The sequence below is a fragment of the Boleophthalmus pectinirostris genome, unplaced genomic scaffold (assembly GCF_026225935.1).
Source record: "Boleophthalmus pectinirostris isolate CB_2022bp ecotype Guang Dong unplaced genomic scaffold, ASM2622593v1 HiC_scaffold_22, whole genome shotgun sequence".
NCBI lineage: Eukaryota > Metazoa > Chordata > Actinopteri > Gobiiformes > Gobiidae > Boleophthalmus > Boleophthalmus pectinirostris.
The window spans coordinates 27,765,374-27,786,839 of NW_026571190.1; the positions used below are offsets into that span (position 1 = coordinate 27,765,374).

The 21,466-nt window shown below is 39.4% G+C and overlaps 2 protein-coding genes across 3 annotated transcripts; one reads left to right on the forward strand and one right to left on the reverse strand.

Annotated features, from left to right (window-relative positions):
- Positions 1-11: 11 nt before the first annotated feature.
- Positions 12-14,621, reverse strand: polq (polymerase (DNA directed), theta). Its single transcript, XM_055158324.1, is given in 36 exon segments — positions 12-176; positions 287-393; positions 478-613; positions 1,015-1,139; positions 1,207-1,318; positions 1,386-1,487; positions 1,551-1,633; positions 1,696-1,796; positions 1,878-2,001; positions 2,084-2,258; positions 2,323-2,448; positions 2,524-2,717; positions 2,785-2,992; positions 3,070-3,272; positions 3,410-3,550; positions 4,599-5,940; positions 6,143-6,265; positions 6,267-7,380; positions 8,351-8,594; positions 8,739-8,863; positions 9,356-9,549; positions 9,649-9,791; positions 9,890-10,073; positions 10,152-10,294; positions 10,359-10,571; positions 10,637-10,783; positions 10,947-11,088; positions 11,175-11,376; positions 11,449-11,560; positions 11,623-11,779; positions 11,853-11,983; positions 12,050-12,226; positions 12,305-12,537; positions 12,618-13,042; positions 13,115-13,187; positions 13,280-14,621. Coding segments are annotated over 36 exon segments (7,743 nt in total). The 5' UTR covers positions 13,348-14,621; the 3' UTR covers positions 12-62.
- Positions 13,943-21,349, forward strand: ptpn9b (protein tyrosine phosphatase non-receptor type 9b). Of its 2 annotated transcripts, none has more exons than XM_020930558.2 (13): positions 13,943-14,022; positions 15,280-15,423; positions 16,106-16,195; positions 16,273-16,397; positions 16,520-16,625; positions 16,707-16,817; positions 16,893-17,767; positions 18,143-18,239; positions 18,311-18,380; positions 18,468-18,546; positions 18,719-18,869; positions 18,941-19,148; positions 19,244-21,349. In XM_020930558.2, exons 1-13 carry the CDS (start codon positions 13,990-13,992, stop codon positions 19,465-19,467), a joined length of 2,313 nt encoding a protein of 770 aa, XP_020786217.1. In that variant the 5' UTR covers positions 13,943-13,989; the 3' UTR covers positions 19,468-21,349. The 2 variants fall into 2 exon arrangements, with proteins under 2 accessions (XP_020786217.1, XP_055014301.1); XM_055158326.1 differs by lacking the exon at positions 13,943-14,022 and adding an exon at positions 14,035-14,115.
- The last annotated feature ends 117 nt before the right edge of the window (positions 21,350-21,466 follow it).

A 21,466-nucleotide genomic window follows, 5' to 3' on the forward strand; every position in this document is an offset into this window, starting at 1 on the left:
TCATAGCTTCTTTCATTTAAAATCCATTTCATATCTTATTTACATGACAACAAACAAATTTATTAAATATCTAGATCTTGTAAATTACCCCAACTTGGTCCCACTTTGACTTTAGCTTTAAGTTTTACATATAGTTTTACTGCAGACTCCATCTCTCTCTTGACTGTGTGAGCAACCTGTACAAAGACATAATAAAAACATTACCAAATGCTTTAAAAAGTAGATTGTTGAGTAATCATAATGTCAAATAGAGAATATGTACTAGATCCTATGGAGAATCCCATACCTGTATAAGGTTTTCTTCTGAAGTTTCATAAATGAGTTCATCGTGTAGCTGTAGAACAAAATATGCACCTCGCCGATGAGATGTAGTGATCCTACGTTGTGGTTTTTCTGAATATTTTAATTATGTCAAGAGAAAAGCAAGTTACTTTATTTGGAAAACTAAATGAAATGATGGACCATTATGGATGTTACCTGAGGGAATGTGATGATGGGAAAGAGGAGCTGTAGGGAAGGTTTTCCTCAGTTGTTTCTGGATATTGACAGTGGCGAGTTTAACAATGTCTGCAGCTGAACCCTGAACAGTTGTGTTGACTGCCTGTCTCTCAGCCTGAGAAATAAAGATAATGGAAAGATAATATTAAAATCATAGTTTATTTATATAGAATTTGAAATATTCCAATAAAAATATCACATTATCAACACAGATAGACTCCCCTTTTAAGCATTAGGTTAAACGTTCTAATATGAATTACACCATTACAATGAGAGAAAAAGAACCTACTTTAACCCATCTGAACTTTAAGTCATGTTCAGCAAATAATAAAGGAGTTATATCAATGGGATCTGATTTTTGTCCACATAAGGGAGGAAGGTCCCTTCTATGAGAAAAATAACCACACACCTTCCTGAGCAATCCTACTTTACAATGAGTTTCTTCTTGTTTACTATGATATTTATTTTTGTTGTGGATTTTGTAGTGTTGTATGAATAAAAAAAATAAAATCTCACGTGTGCTTTGATGTGTACATTTGCATTTGTGATTCCAGGCAGGTACCTCCTACGTCCCATCAGGGTTTGAACATAACCATTCTTCACACAGTTCTTCACTGTCTCCTTGAGAAAGGCATTAATCCCTGAAATGTGGAACTGAGCAGGTTAATTTCAGTGGCACATATATTATTCAATCTTCTTTTTTTTTACCTTTGTATCTTGATTTAAAGCTCTCAATGTAGCATGCTGCATCATCCTCCTCCACTCCCATTTGCTCCCCCAAAGACTTTGCACCCATTCCATAAATAATGCCATAGCAAATCTGAAAACAAAAAACTTATATACTACTGGAAGGCTTTGTCAAATATTAACATCCAACAGTTTTTCACCTGCTTTGCCTGTTGTCTCAAGTTGTCATTTACACTCTCGGGATCAACACTTTTCCATTCAGCTGCAATGCAGCGAAACACATCTGCTCCGCCATTAAGTACCTGACACAGGAAAATTTGTTTTATTTATTTTATTATCATTTGTTTTAAGAATATGTGTCCTACCTGAAGAAGTCTATGATCCTTTGAAAGATGAGCCAAGACTCTTAACTCCAACTGGGAATAATCAGCTGCTAATATCATTCCACCTGGAGTTTGTACAATGACTGTTAAAGTGATCAGTGAAAATTGTGTTTCTAAATGTTTTTACCTGAAAAAGGCACAAAAGCATGCCTCATGCTGACTGAAAATGCAGGGCCTCTGTCTGTATTACTGGCTGCCACTGAAGGTATAACAGACCGTCTCTTTTTCCTTTTAATAAAATGTAATTGTTTAATTTTAAATGGTCCTGATGAATTTAACTGATATTGCATAATCAAATATTTCACTTGCCCTGGTTTGGTGATTAAATGACATTTCTCTTGTGAAGGAGGGCTCTGACCCACAACTGTGGGCATGTAAATCTCAAAATCTTTTGGAACATTTTGTATGTTGGGCTCAGTGAAACTCACTCTACCTACAACAGAAAAATACATTACTTGTATTCCATACAAGTGGACTAAAATTAAGTATTATAGTATTAGTAGATGTCATTTTACCTGTGGCTGTGTGTGTCTGTGCAATGGGATAGATCCTGTCCATAGCCAGCACAGAGTGGTACCGCTTCTCTCTCTGGAGTGGAAACACCACTTTGGTCAAGGCATTTGTTATTCTTCTCCACTCAAGAATTATACCAGGTAAAGGATGCAGGGGGCACAGTTTCTCCAAAACATCCTGAAAAGAAAAACACAATCAAATCACAATCAAATCTTCATGTGTCAGTTATTAGTGATTGTACCTTGGTGGTGCTAAACTGCTTCCCAAGTCGCACTTTGCCCCCTCTTCTGGTGTAGCCAAGAGTCTTCTTGGTTTTTGAGCCCCCAATGTCACCATTAGGAGGCAGGTGGAGTTCAAAATACAACACCTGAAATAATAAAATTGTGCACTTGAATTCCCTTTCTTATGTTCTGTTTTTTAAATTGAAAATAGGTTTGCTAACCTGTGCTATGTCATCAATGCTTGTTAAAGAGAAGCTATGCCCGGCTAGACTGTATGCTTGCGATTCAAGAGCTGTGAGTTTGGCTTGCATGACGTGTTTTTGTCTCTCACATTCTTCCACACTGAACCCTACTCCATTTAATTCCAACAGAGCAAGACAAACTTGGGATGGCATCTCAACTCTTGTGAAAAAGTCTGATAAAATAAATATTGGATTATTACATTTTTCATTTAGACTTAGACTTTAGATTCCTGTACTAACCAAGCATGCCATCTTTCTCTAGCAACCCAGTTAACTGATTCATGACAGCATAAAGAAGCACACTCTCGGTCGCTGCCCTGACGCGGGGACAGTATGTATGTGCACTTCCAAGTCCTTCTAGCAGGGGGAGCTCTTCGGGGCAATAGACTGTCACCATATTGTGTAGAATTTTTTCTTCACTGCTTGGATCCAGCAGCCAACATGCAACCTGTAAACATATTTGTCAGAGAAAATAACAATAATAACAAATACATGTCAGTAATAGTATAGTGCTGTTTTTATCACCTTGGGGTCTTCACAGTTCATCTGCAAGCTCACGCCACAACTCAGTACGAGGGTTTTGTAAACCTCGATGACGTCATACACAATGGCAGTACTTCTTCCTGAACTATTGGATATGGTTTCCAGACACAGCTTCACTTGCTTCAGTCTCTCACTGACTGTCAGCGCCTCATCCAGAGCAGGAGGGGCCAAACTGGAGCTAAGACCTGGCATAAAAACAGTAGAACACGGTGATTAGGGAAACCAAATAAATAAATAAACTAAAGACATAGGCACTGATGTAGATTGTGTATGCATTTTACCACCCCAGTCCAAAGCCAAATCTGATCCATACTGAAATTACCTTGGCTCTGCTCTCTCTCAAATGAAATGTAGAATGAATCTCTTGCCCCCCAACAGACTGACAAGCCCATCAGCACATGACCCTCATTGTTTCTGACCGGAAAACCATTCTCCTGACTGGATTTATGAGAAGCTGTTGCTGCTGCAAAAGAAAAATCAAAAGGATGTCACTAATAAAAGGTGCACAATATTTGTTTACAGAATAGTTTAAACCGCCAATATTACGCTATTTCCTCATCTATATTATGTTTTTTCCTCATCAGATCATACCTAGAAATGTGTTTAGTTTTATTCACACATGTTTAACACACAAATCCTCCATATTTATGCTGAGTTCTTCTCTCAAACAGAAAATACCCCTTGCCACCTAGTGATACTTTGTGATAATACAGGAAGTGCTCCACTCTGTTTTTAAACTCCATACACTTGCACAATTACTTGGATCATTTCAGCCCTGGAATTACCAGTCTTTACTGAACCAAAGGTAAAGTGTAGAAATGCAGAAAGAGAAATAATAAAGTGTTACTCAAACGTGTGTGAATGGATCAAAACTCAACCCCAGATATGTTTTTGAGGATGTAACAACATTCTAACATGGCTAAAGCTCAGATTTTTCATAATATATGTAGTTAATATGATTAACTGAGATTCAGGAGCAGGACCACGCCTCAGCCGCCCTCTCCTCTCACCAGCGAACCACAGCTCACCTCGACCAGGCCTATAATTTCCCAGAAGCCTATATGTAGCAGCCTTTCCCATCATCCCAGTTTGTCTCGGCTAACTCGACCCCACCCTCCCATCCCCTATTTTGTCTTTCAGTCATAAGAACCCTACAAGGGGGGGTCCCGTTCCGGCTGGGCCAATTGCAGATTGAGACGGAGCCCTCACCCATAGTCTGAACCCAGCCATCTCTGCCCCGCTTCGTACATTATCAATAAACTTCTTCGCACTATGTCGTTGTTGGCGTGGTCTTAGCTAGTGAAAGGGCCTTTAATAATTTGCATGCATTTAAAATATTAAAGCAATTACTTCATTAGATTATGATTAGTCAAATAAAATAAAGCCTTTATGTGTGACAGCAGGAAATTGAAATTAGGCTTTGAATTTAAAATGCCAAATAACACTTTAATTAGCACTAAATTACAATATCAGTTTTGTATGGCTTTTAAATAAATGATAGCCAATATTACCTATCTTATGACTGGCTCCTATCCCGGTTTCCAGCTGCTCCAGTCGATGTGCTCTTTTTTCACAAGCCAAAGCCAGAGCATATCGTCCCTTTGTTTTCCATTCATTTATAAAGGTATCAAAGAGGTGCTTGTCACTCGCAACGTCAATGATGGAGAATGTTCCAGGGTTACTTGAAGTGGGGCTAGCATCCTGAGATAATTGCAAACTAAATCCTTCATCGATCTCACAGTTTTCCAAGTCAGAGGGAGGCTTTGATTGTGCAGAAGCTGACGCAGCATTATTCTCAAACTCAGTATTTGAAGCAAGAGCAGACTCTGGGACAGTTTTTGTTTCCTGTTTATGATTCATGACTGTTGCAGGTTTTGTGATAGTCTCTGCAAGAGATGTGGGGCATTTAGAGACTCTTGTTTTTGGCAAATGTGTGGGAGTTGATTGATTGAGCGGTTGAGTAGTAAGTGGTGAATGCACAGAAGAAGTGGTCAGTTTGACTCTTGGCGTGACTGGCGCTGTTGGTTGAGTAGGAGGAACCAGGTCTACAGCATTGTCTTTTCTCTCTGTAACGAGCTTGGATTTAACTGCAACATTTTGAAAAGTTCTTTTGGCTTCATACACTGTGTCTGAAGAAGCAGGAGTTGGATGAGTAGCTGCTGTAGTTTTCTGCCAAGTCTGTTCTGTCATACTAGGCCAACGGTCAAAGATCTCTTGGACACCAGGACTGCAGAAAAGATTATTTTCAGATTCCTGTTGGAGACATTGTTGAGGCAATGCATCCACCTCCATGTTATTTTGTTCTGGCAAATCATTAACCTCTGTGTCGTTTTGATTTGCTCTGGTAACTACATATTCTAGTTTTTCCTGATTTCCTTGTCTAATCTGTCCATTTTTGTCTTCATTATCAGTAGTGTTTTGTGGCGTATCAGATGGTTTATCAGCATTAGGTGATTTAGTCTTCTCATTTTGGCGAAGTTGCCTTTCCAAGAAGTGTTCACCAACTAATAATGAGTCTCCCCACTCAGAAAGATTAAAAGAGGATTCACCCCATTGAACAGCTTCTTGTCTTTCTGCTTCCTGATTGGCCAAGACCTCACTGCGCCTTCGCTCCTGTGATGAGGGTTGTGGACACCCTTGTTCAGCCGTTTCTGTCTTCTCATCGTCTGATTGTTTTTCTCCATTGTTTGGGCTCAAGCATCCTAAAAGTGAACTATCGTATAAACTGTCAAATATAAAACTACTGCTTCTGTCAGGGCTATCTTCTGATGTGGGCGGGTCTCTTCTCAAGTTCACTTCTTCCATTAAATCTCCTTCCATTTGATTATCAACCACATTATTTGCCAGATAGATCTGTTGGAAAGTAAAAAATATAATAATGACTAGAATTAATAATATAACAACATGAATTAATTTAAGCGCTTAACCTTTTGAGCTCAACCTAAAGTTTAAATGTCTAGTTTTGTTTGCATTTCCTTTTAAGTTATGCTAAAGAGTCTAAAATAGTCTAAACGTAGATGAAGCATTAACAGCATAAGAAATGTACTTTACTAACCTGATCGCTGGTGTTAAGGATACATTCCATCTGGCTATCAGTGAGAGAAGAACCAAATGCAACTACTTCTTTGTCTGTAGCAAGAAGTCCAATCCTGGTTTCAAGGTTGTTTCTCTTCAACTTCATCTAAATCTTCTTCCACCTCATCTCCTTCAACTGGTTTAGATTCCCCTTTGTCATTTGCAGTCCTGTATTGATGGTTCTGCTGTGCCATGATTCTTTCTGTTTGAGAGTCCAATTCAAAGCTGTCCCCAAAACTCTCATCATTTTTCACCTCTTCTTGACTCGCATAAAGCTCCGGGGATGAAAACTTGTCTTCACTTGCTAATCTTTGTCTTTTTGCCTCTGGGGAGAATAGAGGTGCTGATCCAGGTGATTCATCTGGCAGGTCTTTATTTATGTTTTCTTGTTCGGCACTTTGAACAGCAATATTTGGAGTGGTTGGAATTGTAGAAGACTCTGCACCATTTGGTTTCTTGATTGACTTGTCTTTTGTTTGTATTGAGTTGAGGACTTTACTTAGAACCATAGAGTGCTGAAGTCTGCCTGACTGAAGTGGTGATTGTCCATTACCTCTCGATCCATCAGTTGTTGTCCCATCAAAATTCCTTTCAGTCCTGGAGCGCAGTGGTCTGAATTGGGGAGGGGGCATAGGTGAAGATGGTGGTTGAATGACTTCAGGCACAGTTTGAATTGACGGACTTGATACAATTTCTGATAATTCTTGTGTCAGGCTTCTTTCAGGTATGCGTTGTGTCTTTAACTTGGTGTGAATTTCAATTTTGTTTTCTTCTACTTTTCTCAAATTTGTTGCTGCATCTTTTACCGTTTCCTTTATCGCTTTTTCACTCTTTTCTTCTCCTTTTGTCTTTATATTTTTATCATCCTCTCCTTTTGTCTCTGAATTTTTATCAACCCCTCCTTCATTAGTTTTTTTGATACAGTTTGTTTTAGAGTTCTTTTCATGTACTTCACATGAGCCCATTAGTGATTCAGAGGACCTTTCAGAGGAGTCATTGCTGTCCTTGCGGTTGCTAGGGGCTACAGGAGGACGTATTAAAGGGTCCCATTGTATTCCTAACTGTGCTAGGTCTTCCTGAAGTAGCATCTGTGCCTCAGAGATGACCTCTACTGCAGCTTCCTGTTCAGTCAAGGCCCGTCCACCGGTCACCCACACGCACCGCAGACTTCTTCTCTCTACGGCCTCAAACTCACTCTCGTCCACTGCACGTTTAGAGCTATAAACACACACAAATTTAGAAGTTTGATACATTGCTTAAGAAAATATAGACGATAATATTTTAAATCAAAACAAAGTAGAATTAGTCACAAAAAAGTATTCTAAATGTACACTATTATATTATATTTTCACACTATTGTTAAATAATGTAGAGCTGTATAAATAAATCGAAAAATTCAACCCTTTCCCTTCTTGTCTCTACGGAGATGTTATTGATTGCCTGGAATGTTCCATGATATGACATTAAACTAATTCAGCTAGCATTTAGTTATTACTAGTGTTTCTATGATTCAAAAATACAATATGGTAATTCCTTCTGTGAACAGGGGCGACTATCCACAGATCTGAACTGTAATGCAGCGTAGTGCTGCTTGTCTCCCTCTACATAGGTTTAATCTATACTGTGGAACATTCTTGACAAAGCAAAAACATTTCTACGAAAACAAGCAGGCAGCATATCCACCACTAGAAATGTTATACAATGCACCTTTAAGTAATTACTCGGTTTAATTTTAGTTCATAATTCAACCTTCTACAGTTCAAATCTGATCATACAGCAGAAAACTAGCCAAAAATGACCAAATACAACAAAGAAAAAGTATCCACGATGAATATTGACCCCCAAAAATCTTGTTCTATCATATATTAAACAACTAACTCAATATAATATTTATTTTGACAGGCCTACATAATATAACCAATTACTTTTAGAATTTTAAAATAAACTAAACTGTTGCTTCTGTGGCTGTAGTTTAACCTTGTGTTAAAGAACAGGTTGCAACTACAATATTATTATAATAAATAATAAGATACAATGGTACAACATAATTACCATATTATTCCATGTACAAATATATATCATTATTCACTGATTGTAATTACTGTATGCTTTGAAATGTAAATCAAATTTGGGTTGCATGTCTACAATTCACTAGGCATTGACCTCAGAAAGAAATGTATGTACACACCTCTTAAATGGTACAGCATTCCTCAGTGCTTTTTGTACATTCTCCACAGTAGCTCTGGCCAGCTCAGCAACAGTACAGAGACCTTGTGCATAAAGTGCTCTGGCTCTAGTTGCATTTAACAGTGAAACCCGGACCAGGTCAACCAGCTCCCTTTGAACTCCAAAGCTCAGTCTTGTCTGGTACTGGGACAACAGCAGCTCCAAGTTGTGCCACCCCAAACGCTTGCAAAAAACTGTCACCATACCTAAAAAAGGCAGAGGCCCATTAATATTTTTTATTAAACAATTTATTACCAAGGAGTTCAGACAAGTTATTTGTATCTACTATATTTATCATCCTAAAAGTTTATATTAAAAAAACTTTGCAGATCATTACAGTATTTGTGTACCTGCGTATGTTGAAGCAGACTGTTGTAGAGACTGCAACTGCCCACGATTGCAATTGTATTTGGATGCCACTGTTCCCAGAGGAACCTCATTCACAAGATCATGCAGTACAAGAGTGGTGAAAAACCTGATGAAAAATGATTTCATTTCTTAGGAACATTGAATCACAAAGATAGATGAAGATGAAAATTAATTTAGTCTAAAAGTGGGTAATGTGCCATTGTCTTACCTAATTTTGTTGGAAAATGCAAATGCTCATTTTTGTTACATGTACTACAAATTAGCTTTGGACAAACAACTAACTTGGGTTGCAGTGATTAATCAGAACAATTCATACAATCATCAACTGTTTAAAAAAAAAACTTGACTATTTTAACAATCATCATCATATCTGGACTATACAGATCCTAATGCATTCATAAACATTCTCTATCTTAAAGGCCATAATTTACATGTTTTTACTTAAAAACGTTTAAACGTTTAAACATGTATCTAAAAAGCTCAATGTGCAATAAATATAATAGATTGACAAGTCAGCTACTAAAATAGTGTATAGCTGTAGCCCTACAACTAACCTAAAAGGTTTAATCTGAAACTGTTGGTGTAGAAGATATGTTACCGTTTATGTATAGCCATCTGCCTACGCTGCTTCTCTGTCTTGGCAACAAGCTTTCCGCTGACAGACCGTGCGAGAAAGCCTTCCTGGATGCCTACTAACTCAGCAACTCTTTTCATGGAAGACGACAGTTGTTCCCACAGACAGAAAAACTGATACCAGTCTATAGTAGTCCATTCTGCATATAGTGGAGTAATCTGTAGAGAAATCAAGACACAGCAGGGTCACATCAGCTTCGGTTACAAATATTTGTGGTTTGAGGAAGCAAAAAGTGAAAGAGATACTTGAATGTATACCAAATACAAAATATGCAAGTCGTTTTCCAGAACAAAGCCTTTCATAGCCCGCTGGAGATCTGCAAATATTCCCAAAGCCTCAGGAGGTGAGAGAGATGAAGATAGGGTGGCAGCACCAAGTTGAGTTGGACAGTACCGCTCCTCTTAGTAGACAAACATAATACAGCTGTAAGTATTCCACTGAGAGCTGGGTTACTACTTGTATTTGTAACATGATCTAAGAAAAAAGGTTTGTGATCACCTTCTTCTTTTTGGATATTTATGAATTCATTGTCCATGAGCCATTCAACACAGGCCTCAATTGCCCCCTGATTGGTCTCTTCATTTGTCGGTCTCCCCTCACATTTCAAGCTAGCAGCCAGAAGCGTACATGAGGCATACAAGCGGACATCCTGTGGTTTACTGGCAACACCTCCAACAATTATCTAGTGTTAAATACAGGTTTTTCAGAAAGTGCATGTTCCATGTTGTGTATTGATTCTATGGTTACTTTACTTCTGTACCTCTAGGATGGCCCGCAGCATACTAGTGGTGACACCCTCTCCCTCCCTCTTTACTAGGCAGCTTCTGATTGGCTGAAGATCACCTTTGAGGAGTGTTATGCCTTTCTGTCGCTCTGCTTCTTTACATACTAATACACTCTCACCTGGAAGGGGGCACAAATGAATCCCAAATATTACCAAAAAATTTACTTTTTAACATAAATGTACCTGTAGTGTCCACCCCCTTCCTCCCAGCTCTCCCTGCCATCTGCTTATATGTGAGAGGGTCCAATATGTGCCCATTGAAGGTAGGAGTCCGAATGATGACTCTTCTGGCAGGCAGATTTACCCCAGAAGAGAGTGTAGAAGTAGCAGCCAGGACCCTCACTATACTTTGACGAAATGCTCCTTCTAAAACATCTCGCTCATCAAATGTGAGGCCTGTAAGAGGTATAGAGGCATTGAGGGTAGTGTAGAACTAGTTGATAAATTTGGTACGTTTCTACCTGCATGGTGGAAGCCAACGCCCCACGGGACAGTGCGCTGGAGTACAGGGTCCAAGCCAGCAGGAGTTCGTTTTAGCTGTGCAACTACTTCCTCCAGACCCTCTATATTCAGGGTCACAGGCTGATGATCTCTTTCACAATGAGTTTCTGAAGAGAGGAAGGTGCTTGTTTATGAGTCATATTTTTGTATTACATTGTAAATATTTTCATATTACATGGTAATATGCATGCAATCTTAATTGAATGCATAATCCAGCATATAACAGTCCATTGTACTATAAAAGCTGATTCCAAAATACTTTGCACCTACTTTTATGATGAAGATTGTAAAACTCCCTTGCAATGCTGTCTGCAAGTTTCTCACACCAATTCTTTGAAGGGCAGAAAAGCAGCACAGAATGTCCCTCACTCACCGTCTCGTAACAGAGACTAACAATATGGTCATCATCACCCTTGAAAATAAAACATTTTAATTACAATGCAATTAGTCTTAGTTGAACATTACATTTTGTTTAAAAAGTTCAAACTTATACTTTACTTTAACACTCAGTGCAGGTGTAAAGTGTCGAATCACAGAAAGACTCTTGTTGTAAATATTGCTTCCAATCTTTAGATGCTCCTGAAGTGGTACAGGCCGGTAGTCAGTTTGATAAAGCTCTGCTCCAAGCCATTTGGCCAAAAGGGAAAGGTTTGGTAAAGTGGCACTCATACCAACAATCTGTACACCCTCAGAAAGTGACCTACAACATCATAGGTTTTCTCAATGATTCATGTACAGCTTGCCAGGCAGCAGAAGATGTATTTATACAGACCCTGTTAAGTTTTGTTTCAGTGAAAGGTATTGAATTTTTGTTAAGAGGAGCTCAAGCAGATACCCCCTTCCAGAATCACCAACCATATGCAACTCATCAACCACCACCATACCTAAAAAATAAATGATTAAATACACAACACATATAAAAATAGTATTGACTGATCATAATTACCCAACAATCCCATATTATCTTCTTCAATAAGTCTGTTGATGAGTGAATTTGCCTTTTCTATAGTGCAAACAGCAACATCCAAAGATGAAAACCCGCCTGCAGCAGCAGTGCTGCCCATGTATCCCTCTACACGAACTCCCACTTCTTCAAACACATTCTAATAACAATAATTAAACAAACTGTTAATATTTGACGTTCATGTTGTGTGTATGCACTCCTTTGTTCCATACCTGAAGGTAATGCATTTTTTCTTTGGCCACGGACACAAATGGCAAAATAAAAAGGGCTTTTCTTTTTGTCTCCAGTACTCGCTTTAACATGAGTAGTTCTGATACTAGTGTTTTTCCAGCACTAGTGGGAGCTGTAAAAGCAAAAAAAAAAAAAAATGCAACAAAAAGGTTATATACTTAAATAATTCAAGACTTACCAGAGTAAACCAGGTTTCCTCCATGCAGAACATGGCCAACTGCTAGACACTGAGCCTGCCATTCAAACATATGAGTCACTCCAAGTTTGCAGTAACGATCCAGAACAGGTTTAGGTAAACCCCAACTGGACAACAACAGCTTCTCTGCCTGCTCTTCTGGAGCACACATAACAGTGCCTGTAACCAAAGACACACACACTCATATTGGAAGAGGTCTGGGCAAGCATAAGTAATATACATTAGTGATTAACACACCTGGTTGGATTGATGTGTTATTCAGAGTCGTAGCATCTAATCCAGTGGGAACCGTAAGCACTGACGCAGACTGATTCTGTAATGACTCCTGTAGTTTGGCCCGTTTTCTAGCCTTTGCCAACTGTGTAGGACTAAACAATATGTAGTCTCTGGAAGCATTCAGGTGCTCTCTGTTTTTGCCTTTATCTACACTCCGAGGTAAGTGTGTTCTTCTGGGAGATTGATTCTGTGTACTATAATTAAAGAGCATTCATAAACTTGTCACAGTGAATCTTTTTTTATTTTATTTTTTTATGTAAGTGGCAATGCTTACTTAGTAGTAATATCTGTTGTTTGCACAGGATTTTCTTTCTCTGTCACAGTGCAACTTGAGGTAGACTGGGGCAATTCCTCTTCATTGAAAAGCAGACGCTGAGCAAGACCTTGGCAGTCGTCTCTCCAGCCAGGTTTCTGGCGATTACCAACATTATTGCACACACTCCTTGGGACATTGGCACCTTTTGTAGATACATTTTTATCTGGCTGAGCAGTACACATCTTGCTAATGGTATTACTTGTTAAAACCTTATTTTGATTCTTTGAAATTGTTGAATAGCCTCTCAATGGTATAACAGAGGCTACATTGTCAGTGTGAACAGCATTTGAAGGTTTTATAGCATCAGCGGCATCAAGCACCTGCAATAGCTCTTCGTCAAGAGCTATGGTGGATTCTCCAAATTGAGGTCTTGCTCCTCCCTCCTAATGTAAGATTTATGAGATTCAGAAATTTTCAAACAACATAAAGTATTTTGGTTAAAAGCGAACACTCACAATGATGCTGTTCCCTCTTATGCTTGGTTTGTCACTAATGCCCACTGGAGTGCAGTTATCTCTTGATTCAGCCCTGAAAGTAATTAGTGGTGAGTCACAAGATAAATTCTTAAAATAACAGAGAACTATCACCAACCAAATAGACAATGTCTGACACAAACTTACCTTCGGGTTTTCTTGATATGGTGCAATCCCATGTAGTTTTTCTTTTTGGGGTGAGGAGCATTGCTCATAGTAGCATATTGTTCAGGGAAAACGCCAGATAAACAAAATGTTGTTTAGTAGTGAAACCATGATGATCCCATGACACTGGTTCATCCAATTACAGAAAGCTGATATGAACTTAGTCGAACCATTATTACAAGAAACCTTTACTAAATTGACTTGGTAATGTTTCCTGAATCAGTACTTTGTATTACAAAGTTTGTAATTAAAAAATGTAAACATGTTTCCCGTGAGCAGTTGAAAAAATCCGCCAGGTGAAGCTCCGCCCAGGGGTTTCTGAGAAAGAAGTCCGTAAGACAACACAATAGTTCCGGCTCGGGTCAAGTGTTGGTTATTTAGTGGTTACAGTAGGTTGTTGCAGTTTGAGTTAGGTCCATAAAATAAATTAATGCAGAAGAAAATGCAATATAATATATGTGTTGCCAATGAGTTCAATAAAGACAAGTAAGATTGTATGGGGAAACCCAAAGACGAGATATCTAACGCTGCACCACGATTATTGAAATAGATAAATAGATGCAATGGCTGGTTAGTGGTAAACTTGGTAAACGTAAATAATGCAAACGTACGGCAAATCGGTGAGTGGAGTAGTCTGGGGCGGGGGCGAGGGATAGTGGGCGCGCCCGCTGCGACGTTGCGGAGGCTTCAAGATGGCGGAAGCCCTGACAACTCAGGAGCAGCTGGTAAGGTTAACTTGTTGGAATTTTCTCAAGTTATCCAACCTCATTACTGTCTTAACTCTTCAGAAGAACAAATGTCTGTGTTAGCGATCTTTGGTACATATCATGCCACGTGGTTGCACGTATTAGTACTCTTGTTAAGTAAACAGCCTTGGCCCTGGTGCCTCTTGAATCGAGTGACTCCGGTGTGACTGACAGCACTTAGCGGTGCTAGCTTTGGTAGCGAAGGCTGCGGCTTAACTAGGGTCTTGATGCTCCGTCTTACAACCCACGGACATTGACAGTATTTTAGTTGTTGTCCAATATGTAAATCATGTCGGGTTTACTTGCCAGTTGTTTTACTTTTGTCGGCTCAGCCCACGCAGATTGGATTGTAAATAACGGTATGGTTAGCTGTCCAGCTACCACATGTATCATAGCCCCCTGCTAATGCTAGCTTTTGTTGCTTTTGTGATTTTGTTGCTTGTTTTGCCTAGAAGTACACATATGACCAATTATTCAGGATGATTTTATGTGGTGGTCACCCGTGTATCAGATCAGAGTTCTTTTCCACGGGGAGGTGGCAGACTGCTTCATGACACTCAGATTTACGGGTCGCAGTTCACAGAAACGAAGATGCGGTTCTTAGCATTGTTGTTGCCATCACTTTCTAGTAAAGGGGATGGGCTTCTCGGTGATCATGGCAAACATCGAACTCCAGATTCCCCATTCGGATTTTAACACTGCAGTTATGCACTGACAATAAAATTAAGCTTTGTTGTTATTTGTTTAGTTATTTACATTTTTGGTTTATCCTGACTTGTGACTGAAAGCAGCTTTTGAAACCCGTTTCGATGCTCGGGCATCACACATATTAAGTTTTGCATTTTAAATGGTCTCCTTCTAATCCAAAAAGAAATGTGTAGTTATTAGGTCAACTGTATTGTCTTTATTTTATTAAACAGTCAGTTATTAAACAGTAGTCAGACGTGTAATCACTGATAAACAAATAGTGAGGATCTGCATTTGCCTTTTGTTTATTTTTAATTTATAATGTGAACACTCTTGTGTTTTTTGCTTTTTGTAAAATTTTCTAGGACGAGCATTGCAAATTAAAATAAACGTTTCAGAGGTCGTCCAAACTAGATAAATTGAAAATGAATTTGCACAGAATTATGATCACCTACTGCACTGTTTCCCGCTTGCCATATTTTGGATTGGAGTTAAGGACTTATTCCTTCAGCATTCTATTATTTGTTTTACATGTTTCTTGTCACCCAGGCTGTGGAAGAGTTCCTGAGTGAAGTGCGCAGCAGAGAGCAGCCACACAGTGCTGGGCTGGTCTCACAACCTACAGCTGTTAAGTTTCTTATGGCACGCAAGTTTGATGTGTCCAGAGCCATTGATCTCTTTCAAGCGTATAAGGTACTTTTTTACATTTTTTCTTGAATGTGTTTTGTCAGTTTCAGGCTTTTCTGTGCATTTTCTATTTAGTAAGATTTCTAATAAGGATCCTCACCCAAACTTCAGTGTTTTTGAGAAAAATTAAGCCCCATGAACCAATAAGGCCTCAGCTAATTACAGTACTAAGCTTCGCCTGAATTAAGTCTAAACATACTGCCATCTGCAGGAGATTTTGAAGTATTACATGTTGCAGTTTGGTTCTCAAGACGATTATTAGAAAAGCTGCAGGTTTCATCTCTGGAAAGTGGCAACCCAGGTTCAGTTGTTATTATAGTACCCTTTTAAAAGAGTAACAGTGCATTTTACATACATTTCCTTTAATACAGTTTCCTATTATAACAATAACAGGAATATAACATTTTATGCTCACAGAAATACACACTTTCTTCATTTTTCTGTCATGACACAAACTTTGGCCTCCAACACATGACTTTTTGGTTACTGACATGCTTTGGTTTGAGGCTTCAGCACTCCCACTTTTGCTTGAACTTGCCTTCATTTGGCCTTTCACTGTTCTTGACTTGGATGAACTTTTCTTGCTATGTAATATTAGTTACGTCAGTATGACTGATTTTAATGAAGCAATACCATGCATACAAAATGAGGCATTCAAAGGACTAATGTCATGCGCTGTTCCAATCAGAACACAAGACTCAAAGAGGGAATCATTAATATCAACCCTGACGAGGAGCCCCTTCGCTCCGAGCTGCTCAGTGGAAAATTTACAGTCCTGGTTAGTGAAAAACACTTTTGCGTAATTTATTTGAATGCAAAGTAAATGACACTGTGTTTTAATAAACTGTGGCATAGCCTGGCCGTGATGCAAAAGGAGCCGCTCTAGCACTATTCACAGCTCGTCTACATAGGCCAGATGCCTCCACGCACAAGGCTGTCCTGCAGGCCATCATCTATCAGCTTGACAAAGCCATAGAAAGGTGAAGCATGTACAACAGTTTTGTTAGTATTTGGACTGTAGTTATCTGGCAAATCAATTAACCTTTAGAACTTTTTATAATTTTTTTAGTTAATATAATTTTAATAATTTGTGTCTTCTCAGTATCCAAACACAAAGAGATGGACTCATATTTATCTACGACATGACTAACTCAACCTATGGAAATTTTGACTATGAGCTCTGTGTCAAGATCCTCAATTTGCTCAAGGTAAATATGTAGTTTTTTATGTTTTTCCTCAAACCTTTATGTAGCAATCTTATTCACTGATTTTACCTTTTAAATATTTAGGGGGCATTTCCAGCTCGATTGAAATGTGTCTTCATTGTCTCATCACCACTGTGGTTTCGGGCCCCTTTTGCAGTTCTCCGGCTTTTTGTCCGTGAGAAGTTAAGAGAAAGGGTATGTGTAATTGATTTTCACAAAACATTATGATACCATATTATTGTAAACTGAAATATATATTTCTCTGATTAGGTGTGCACAGTGAGGGCGCATGAGTTAGCCAACCATATCCCCATTTCCTCCCTCCCAGAACACCTTGGAGGAACATCCCAGTACAGCCATGTGGCATGGATCCAGTCTTGTGTCAATACGCAAACAGATGCTATTGAGGGTGAAACGCAGAGGCATGACTCTCATGACTGTGTAGGAAGTCTCTTGCGTTCCTACAGTTTGGAGTGCAGCAAGTCAAGCGCTGGCGCTGACCACACTCACATTAATACACAGTTAGGTTCTGAGTTGGTTGCAGCTAACTCAAACTGCTTTGATGATAGTAATGCAAATCCACACAACCACTATGACAATGTGGAGGGCAGGACTCGAGACCCAGACCTTAACCAACAGGCCCCATATTCTGCTGCCAACAGACCACTGGGAAATCACCAACACTGGAATGGCTCAGCTGTAACCAGTCGCTCAAGTCCCAATGCTAATGTCAATGGCCGTGGACATCAAGCTCCGCCACAGTCAGACACACCCCCTGACACACCTCTTTCTCAAAAAGATAGCATGGATGTGTTGGATGGTAAGGGCACCAACAATGCCAAAAGATCAGAGGAGCTTCAGACGAATGATATCGAGTCTGTTGATGTGGGTGAGGAAGGTGTTCCTCCACTGCCCCAGAAGTCTTTGCCTCGTCCACCACATCAGACCTCCTCCCAATCGCCACATCTGTCCTGGTCAGACGATGACGAGCGCTGCATAGAGGAGTCTGTTCACATGCCAGAGCAGGGAGGCATGACGCTGCATGACCTGGTGGAGCATGTCAAAAGGAAAAAGAAGAAGGGGATCTACCAGGAGTATGAGGAAATCCGGAAGGAACCTCCAGCTGGAACCTTTGATTATTCAAAGTAAGACATTGACATTATATTACACAGTAGGCACCTACCAAACTTGGGGCGGCAGTGGGTCAGTGGATCGCTCGTCGACCCTCCCAAAGTAGTTTGAACCCCATTCTGACTAGAGCATACTGTCGTTATGTCTTGGACAAGACACTTCACCTCTCCTAGTATAAATGTGATATATCTGTGACTGGTGGTGATCTGAGCTGATGATGATGATAGCCTTGCTTTTATCAGGAGTTGTGGCTGTAGCTTATCACCATAGAGAGTGAAGTATATGAATAATCAACTACAGTGTGGCGCTTTGAGAAGCTTGTGAAGTGCAATACAGTGTAAGGCATTATTATTATCATTATAACTCTTCTGTGTGCCCCTCTGTTTTAGGAAACTGGCCAATCAAATAAAAAATCGGTACAGCGACGTGCTGTGCCTGGACCACTCACGTGTGCGACTTTCTCAGCTCTGTGATGCTGACGATGAGGTAAGTCATTTATACATTTCATCAGGATAAATATGATGGGAATCCCTGTGTAATTCATCTTTTGGTTGTAGACATCAGACTACATTAATGCTAGCTTCATGGATGGTTACAAAAGAAGAAATGCCTATATTGCTACTCAGGGTATGCACCTTTTCAGCCATCATAAAAATAAACCTGACCTCTGTCAGACCACTATCATTAATTTTTAACTAATTTGGTGTTCCCCAGGTCCTTTGCCTAAAACATTTGCTGACTTCTGGCGCATGGTGTGGGAACAGATGGTACTAATAATTGTTATGACCACAAGGTGAGACAATGTAACTGTTCATGAATCACATACATTTATTACAGAAGATTTCAGGAGAATTGGCACAAACCAGAATGTCTGATAAGTTTTGCACAGGATTTTAGGGTAGTTGCAAGGAGTTTAAATCACCTCCAATCAAATTCCAATTTGGGTAATGTTGATCCTTTTTCAGGGTGGTGGAGCGAGGCCGTGTTAAGTGTGGTCAGTATTGGCCTCTAGAAGAGGGAAGGACTGAGCAGCATGGGTGCTTTTTGATCAGAAACACTCACATCCAAGTGTTTCAAGACTTTAAACTCTCCCATTTAGAGTTGTACAACACACAGGTAAGATTAATCAATATTTTATTTATTTAAAAATCAAAACAAACAAAAAACACTTTACTCACTTTTCTTAGTCTGGTGAAAGACGAGAGGTATGTCACTACCTGTATGTCAGCTGGCCAGACTTTGGGGTGCCCAAAAGTGCTACAGCCATGTTGGATTTTCGTGAACATGTAATTCAAAGGCAGAAAACAGCTGTACAAAACTTGGGCACCAGTTGGAACGGACGTCCCGAAGGCCCTCCAGTGGTTGTCCATTGTAGTGCTGGCATTGGTCGCACAGGTATGTTATTACATTATATTATTCACGTGTCATACTGATATTATTCATAAATTCAATCAATAATCTTTTTTTTTTTTTTTTTTTTTTGTACTAAGGTACATTCTGCACTCTGGACATCTGTCTTTCACGTCTAGAGGACATAGGCACAGTAGATGTCTGTCAAACTGTGCGCCGAATGCGCACTCAGAGGGCTTTTAGTATTCAGACCTGGGACCAGTACTACTTCTGCTACACGGCAGTCATAGAGTATGCCCAGCGCCATGGCAAACTGAGCCCAGTGCAGTGGTCTGACTCAGACATAGAGACTGACAGTGAGTGAGACACTCGTGGGCTCATAGGACAACATTTTGGATTTCAAGCCTAAGCTGAATTCTGTGGAGATGGATTCACAGATGCGCTACAGTTAAATGTCATGACTTACCGGATGAACTTTTTTGACTGGGGTCATATCTAAAACGAACACCTCTACCAAAACATAGATGGATAGAGCACAAGAGGAGAAAAGACTGCATTGTCGCTGATTAAGCAAACTGTGCTGCCAATGTCCAAGCCCCTTTATATTTGCAAACTAAAGGAGACATGGCTTGCCCTGAACCGGTCTTGTTCACAGGAGAATGAATTGTAGCATTTTTATGATTTGCACATGAGGAATGATGAGCTCTACCCCTTAATAACCTCAAAACATGGTCCTTTTTTGTTTTCCAGCCCTAATATGTATGTGATTGGAACACACAGAATGTGAGGAATGAGTGTGGGTGAAACGTGTGTGTATGTTTCAATTTTCTTTGTGTGTTTCATATCTTTACATATAGACTAACTTTTAAAAGCCAAAGTCCTTACCTTGAATGCATGGATGTACTTGTGAAATGGTAGACTGAAGCCAATGTCTATTCTTGTGTCATACATTTTTACCCATTATGTATAATAACATCATAAAAGGGAAAACCTTGTTTAATTTAATTCACTTGTCATAGCGAATAAATATTTATGTAGCGACCCAGCTGGTTAAAAATTTAAATCATATTTTTATGTATGATATTCAGGTCCTACAATAAACTTTATCATAGAACATTCTTATCAGGCAGTCTTGGGTAAATTGGCCTGAACCTGCTTCACTGCCTCCTCACCTCTGAGTCTATGACCTACACCCCTGCCTTTGAAATCTTCCGTGATAGTTTTACATAAATTCTTGGGGACAAGCTGCCTCCGAAAAGTGTGCCTTCACATTCTCCTTGTTATGTCTCAGAGTTCAGCTAATATCGCAGTAACAGAGCAGTGCACTTGCATACTACCACTGATTGTGCTGATCAGGACTTAAATATTCTGCCTCTAGTCCTGCACAGAGTTTGCTTGTAATAAAGACAGGACATTACTGCAGTACGTGTGCAAGATGAGACATTGTTTTATTTGACCTCAGGGGGTTTTCTAATGTTTTTGCCTAGTGTCAAAGATCTGTTTCTGAGTTTGCCTCTGGTAAATTATCATTTAAGAAAACTATATCAATTTTATTTTTACGGAATTGTAACCTATATTTATGTCTTTTGTAAACGTATACAGTTATGAAATTTGTGAATGATGGTACGATGCTTAATACAACATTTCATTTGATAATCTGAACAAAGAGTGTGGCATTTTTAAGGAAATCTGGTGGAACACAAATGAGTAATTTTTAAATACTACAGCAGTTCGAAGTATTTTTAGAGAGCTTTGAATGGTTAAAGTCTGACAAAACCTTCACCCTATGGTACAATGCCATGGAAAAGGTAACGTTTTATAACGACAGTTCCTTTGTGATACCTGGGAGATAACCATCACAAGACTTGCATACTTTGAGAACGGTGAAAGAGCCTTGAATGTTTTGGGGTGATGGCGTTAAATGCAGACGTTGATGTGGACCCCTCAGTTCTCTTACCAAAGGCCCAGGTTCATTTGAGACTTTTTACACAGCCACAAAAGCATGGACCTAACAGCAACCACAGACACAAGACAACTGTGGAGAAACACGGTGAAGAAAATGCAGGGTTGTGTTTGTGAAGATCTTGCTACTTTGTTTTACAAGAGAGTATGCAATGTGAGTCAATGGTGTTTTTAATGTTACTTTCTGTGTTCTTGCGATTGATTTATGGCCTTTTACATGCTGTCAATTCAGCAGTTCCATTAAAACAAAGGTATTACTATAACGCTCTTGAGTACGGTGATAACTGTCCATTGTCCATTATTGTCCAACATTGTATTCACTCCATATATTTACATTGATACATGTATAGTCTTACCTAGTTCTGATACTTCTTATTGACCACTACTACACAAAGATTTTA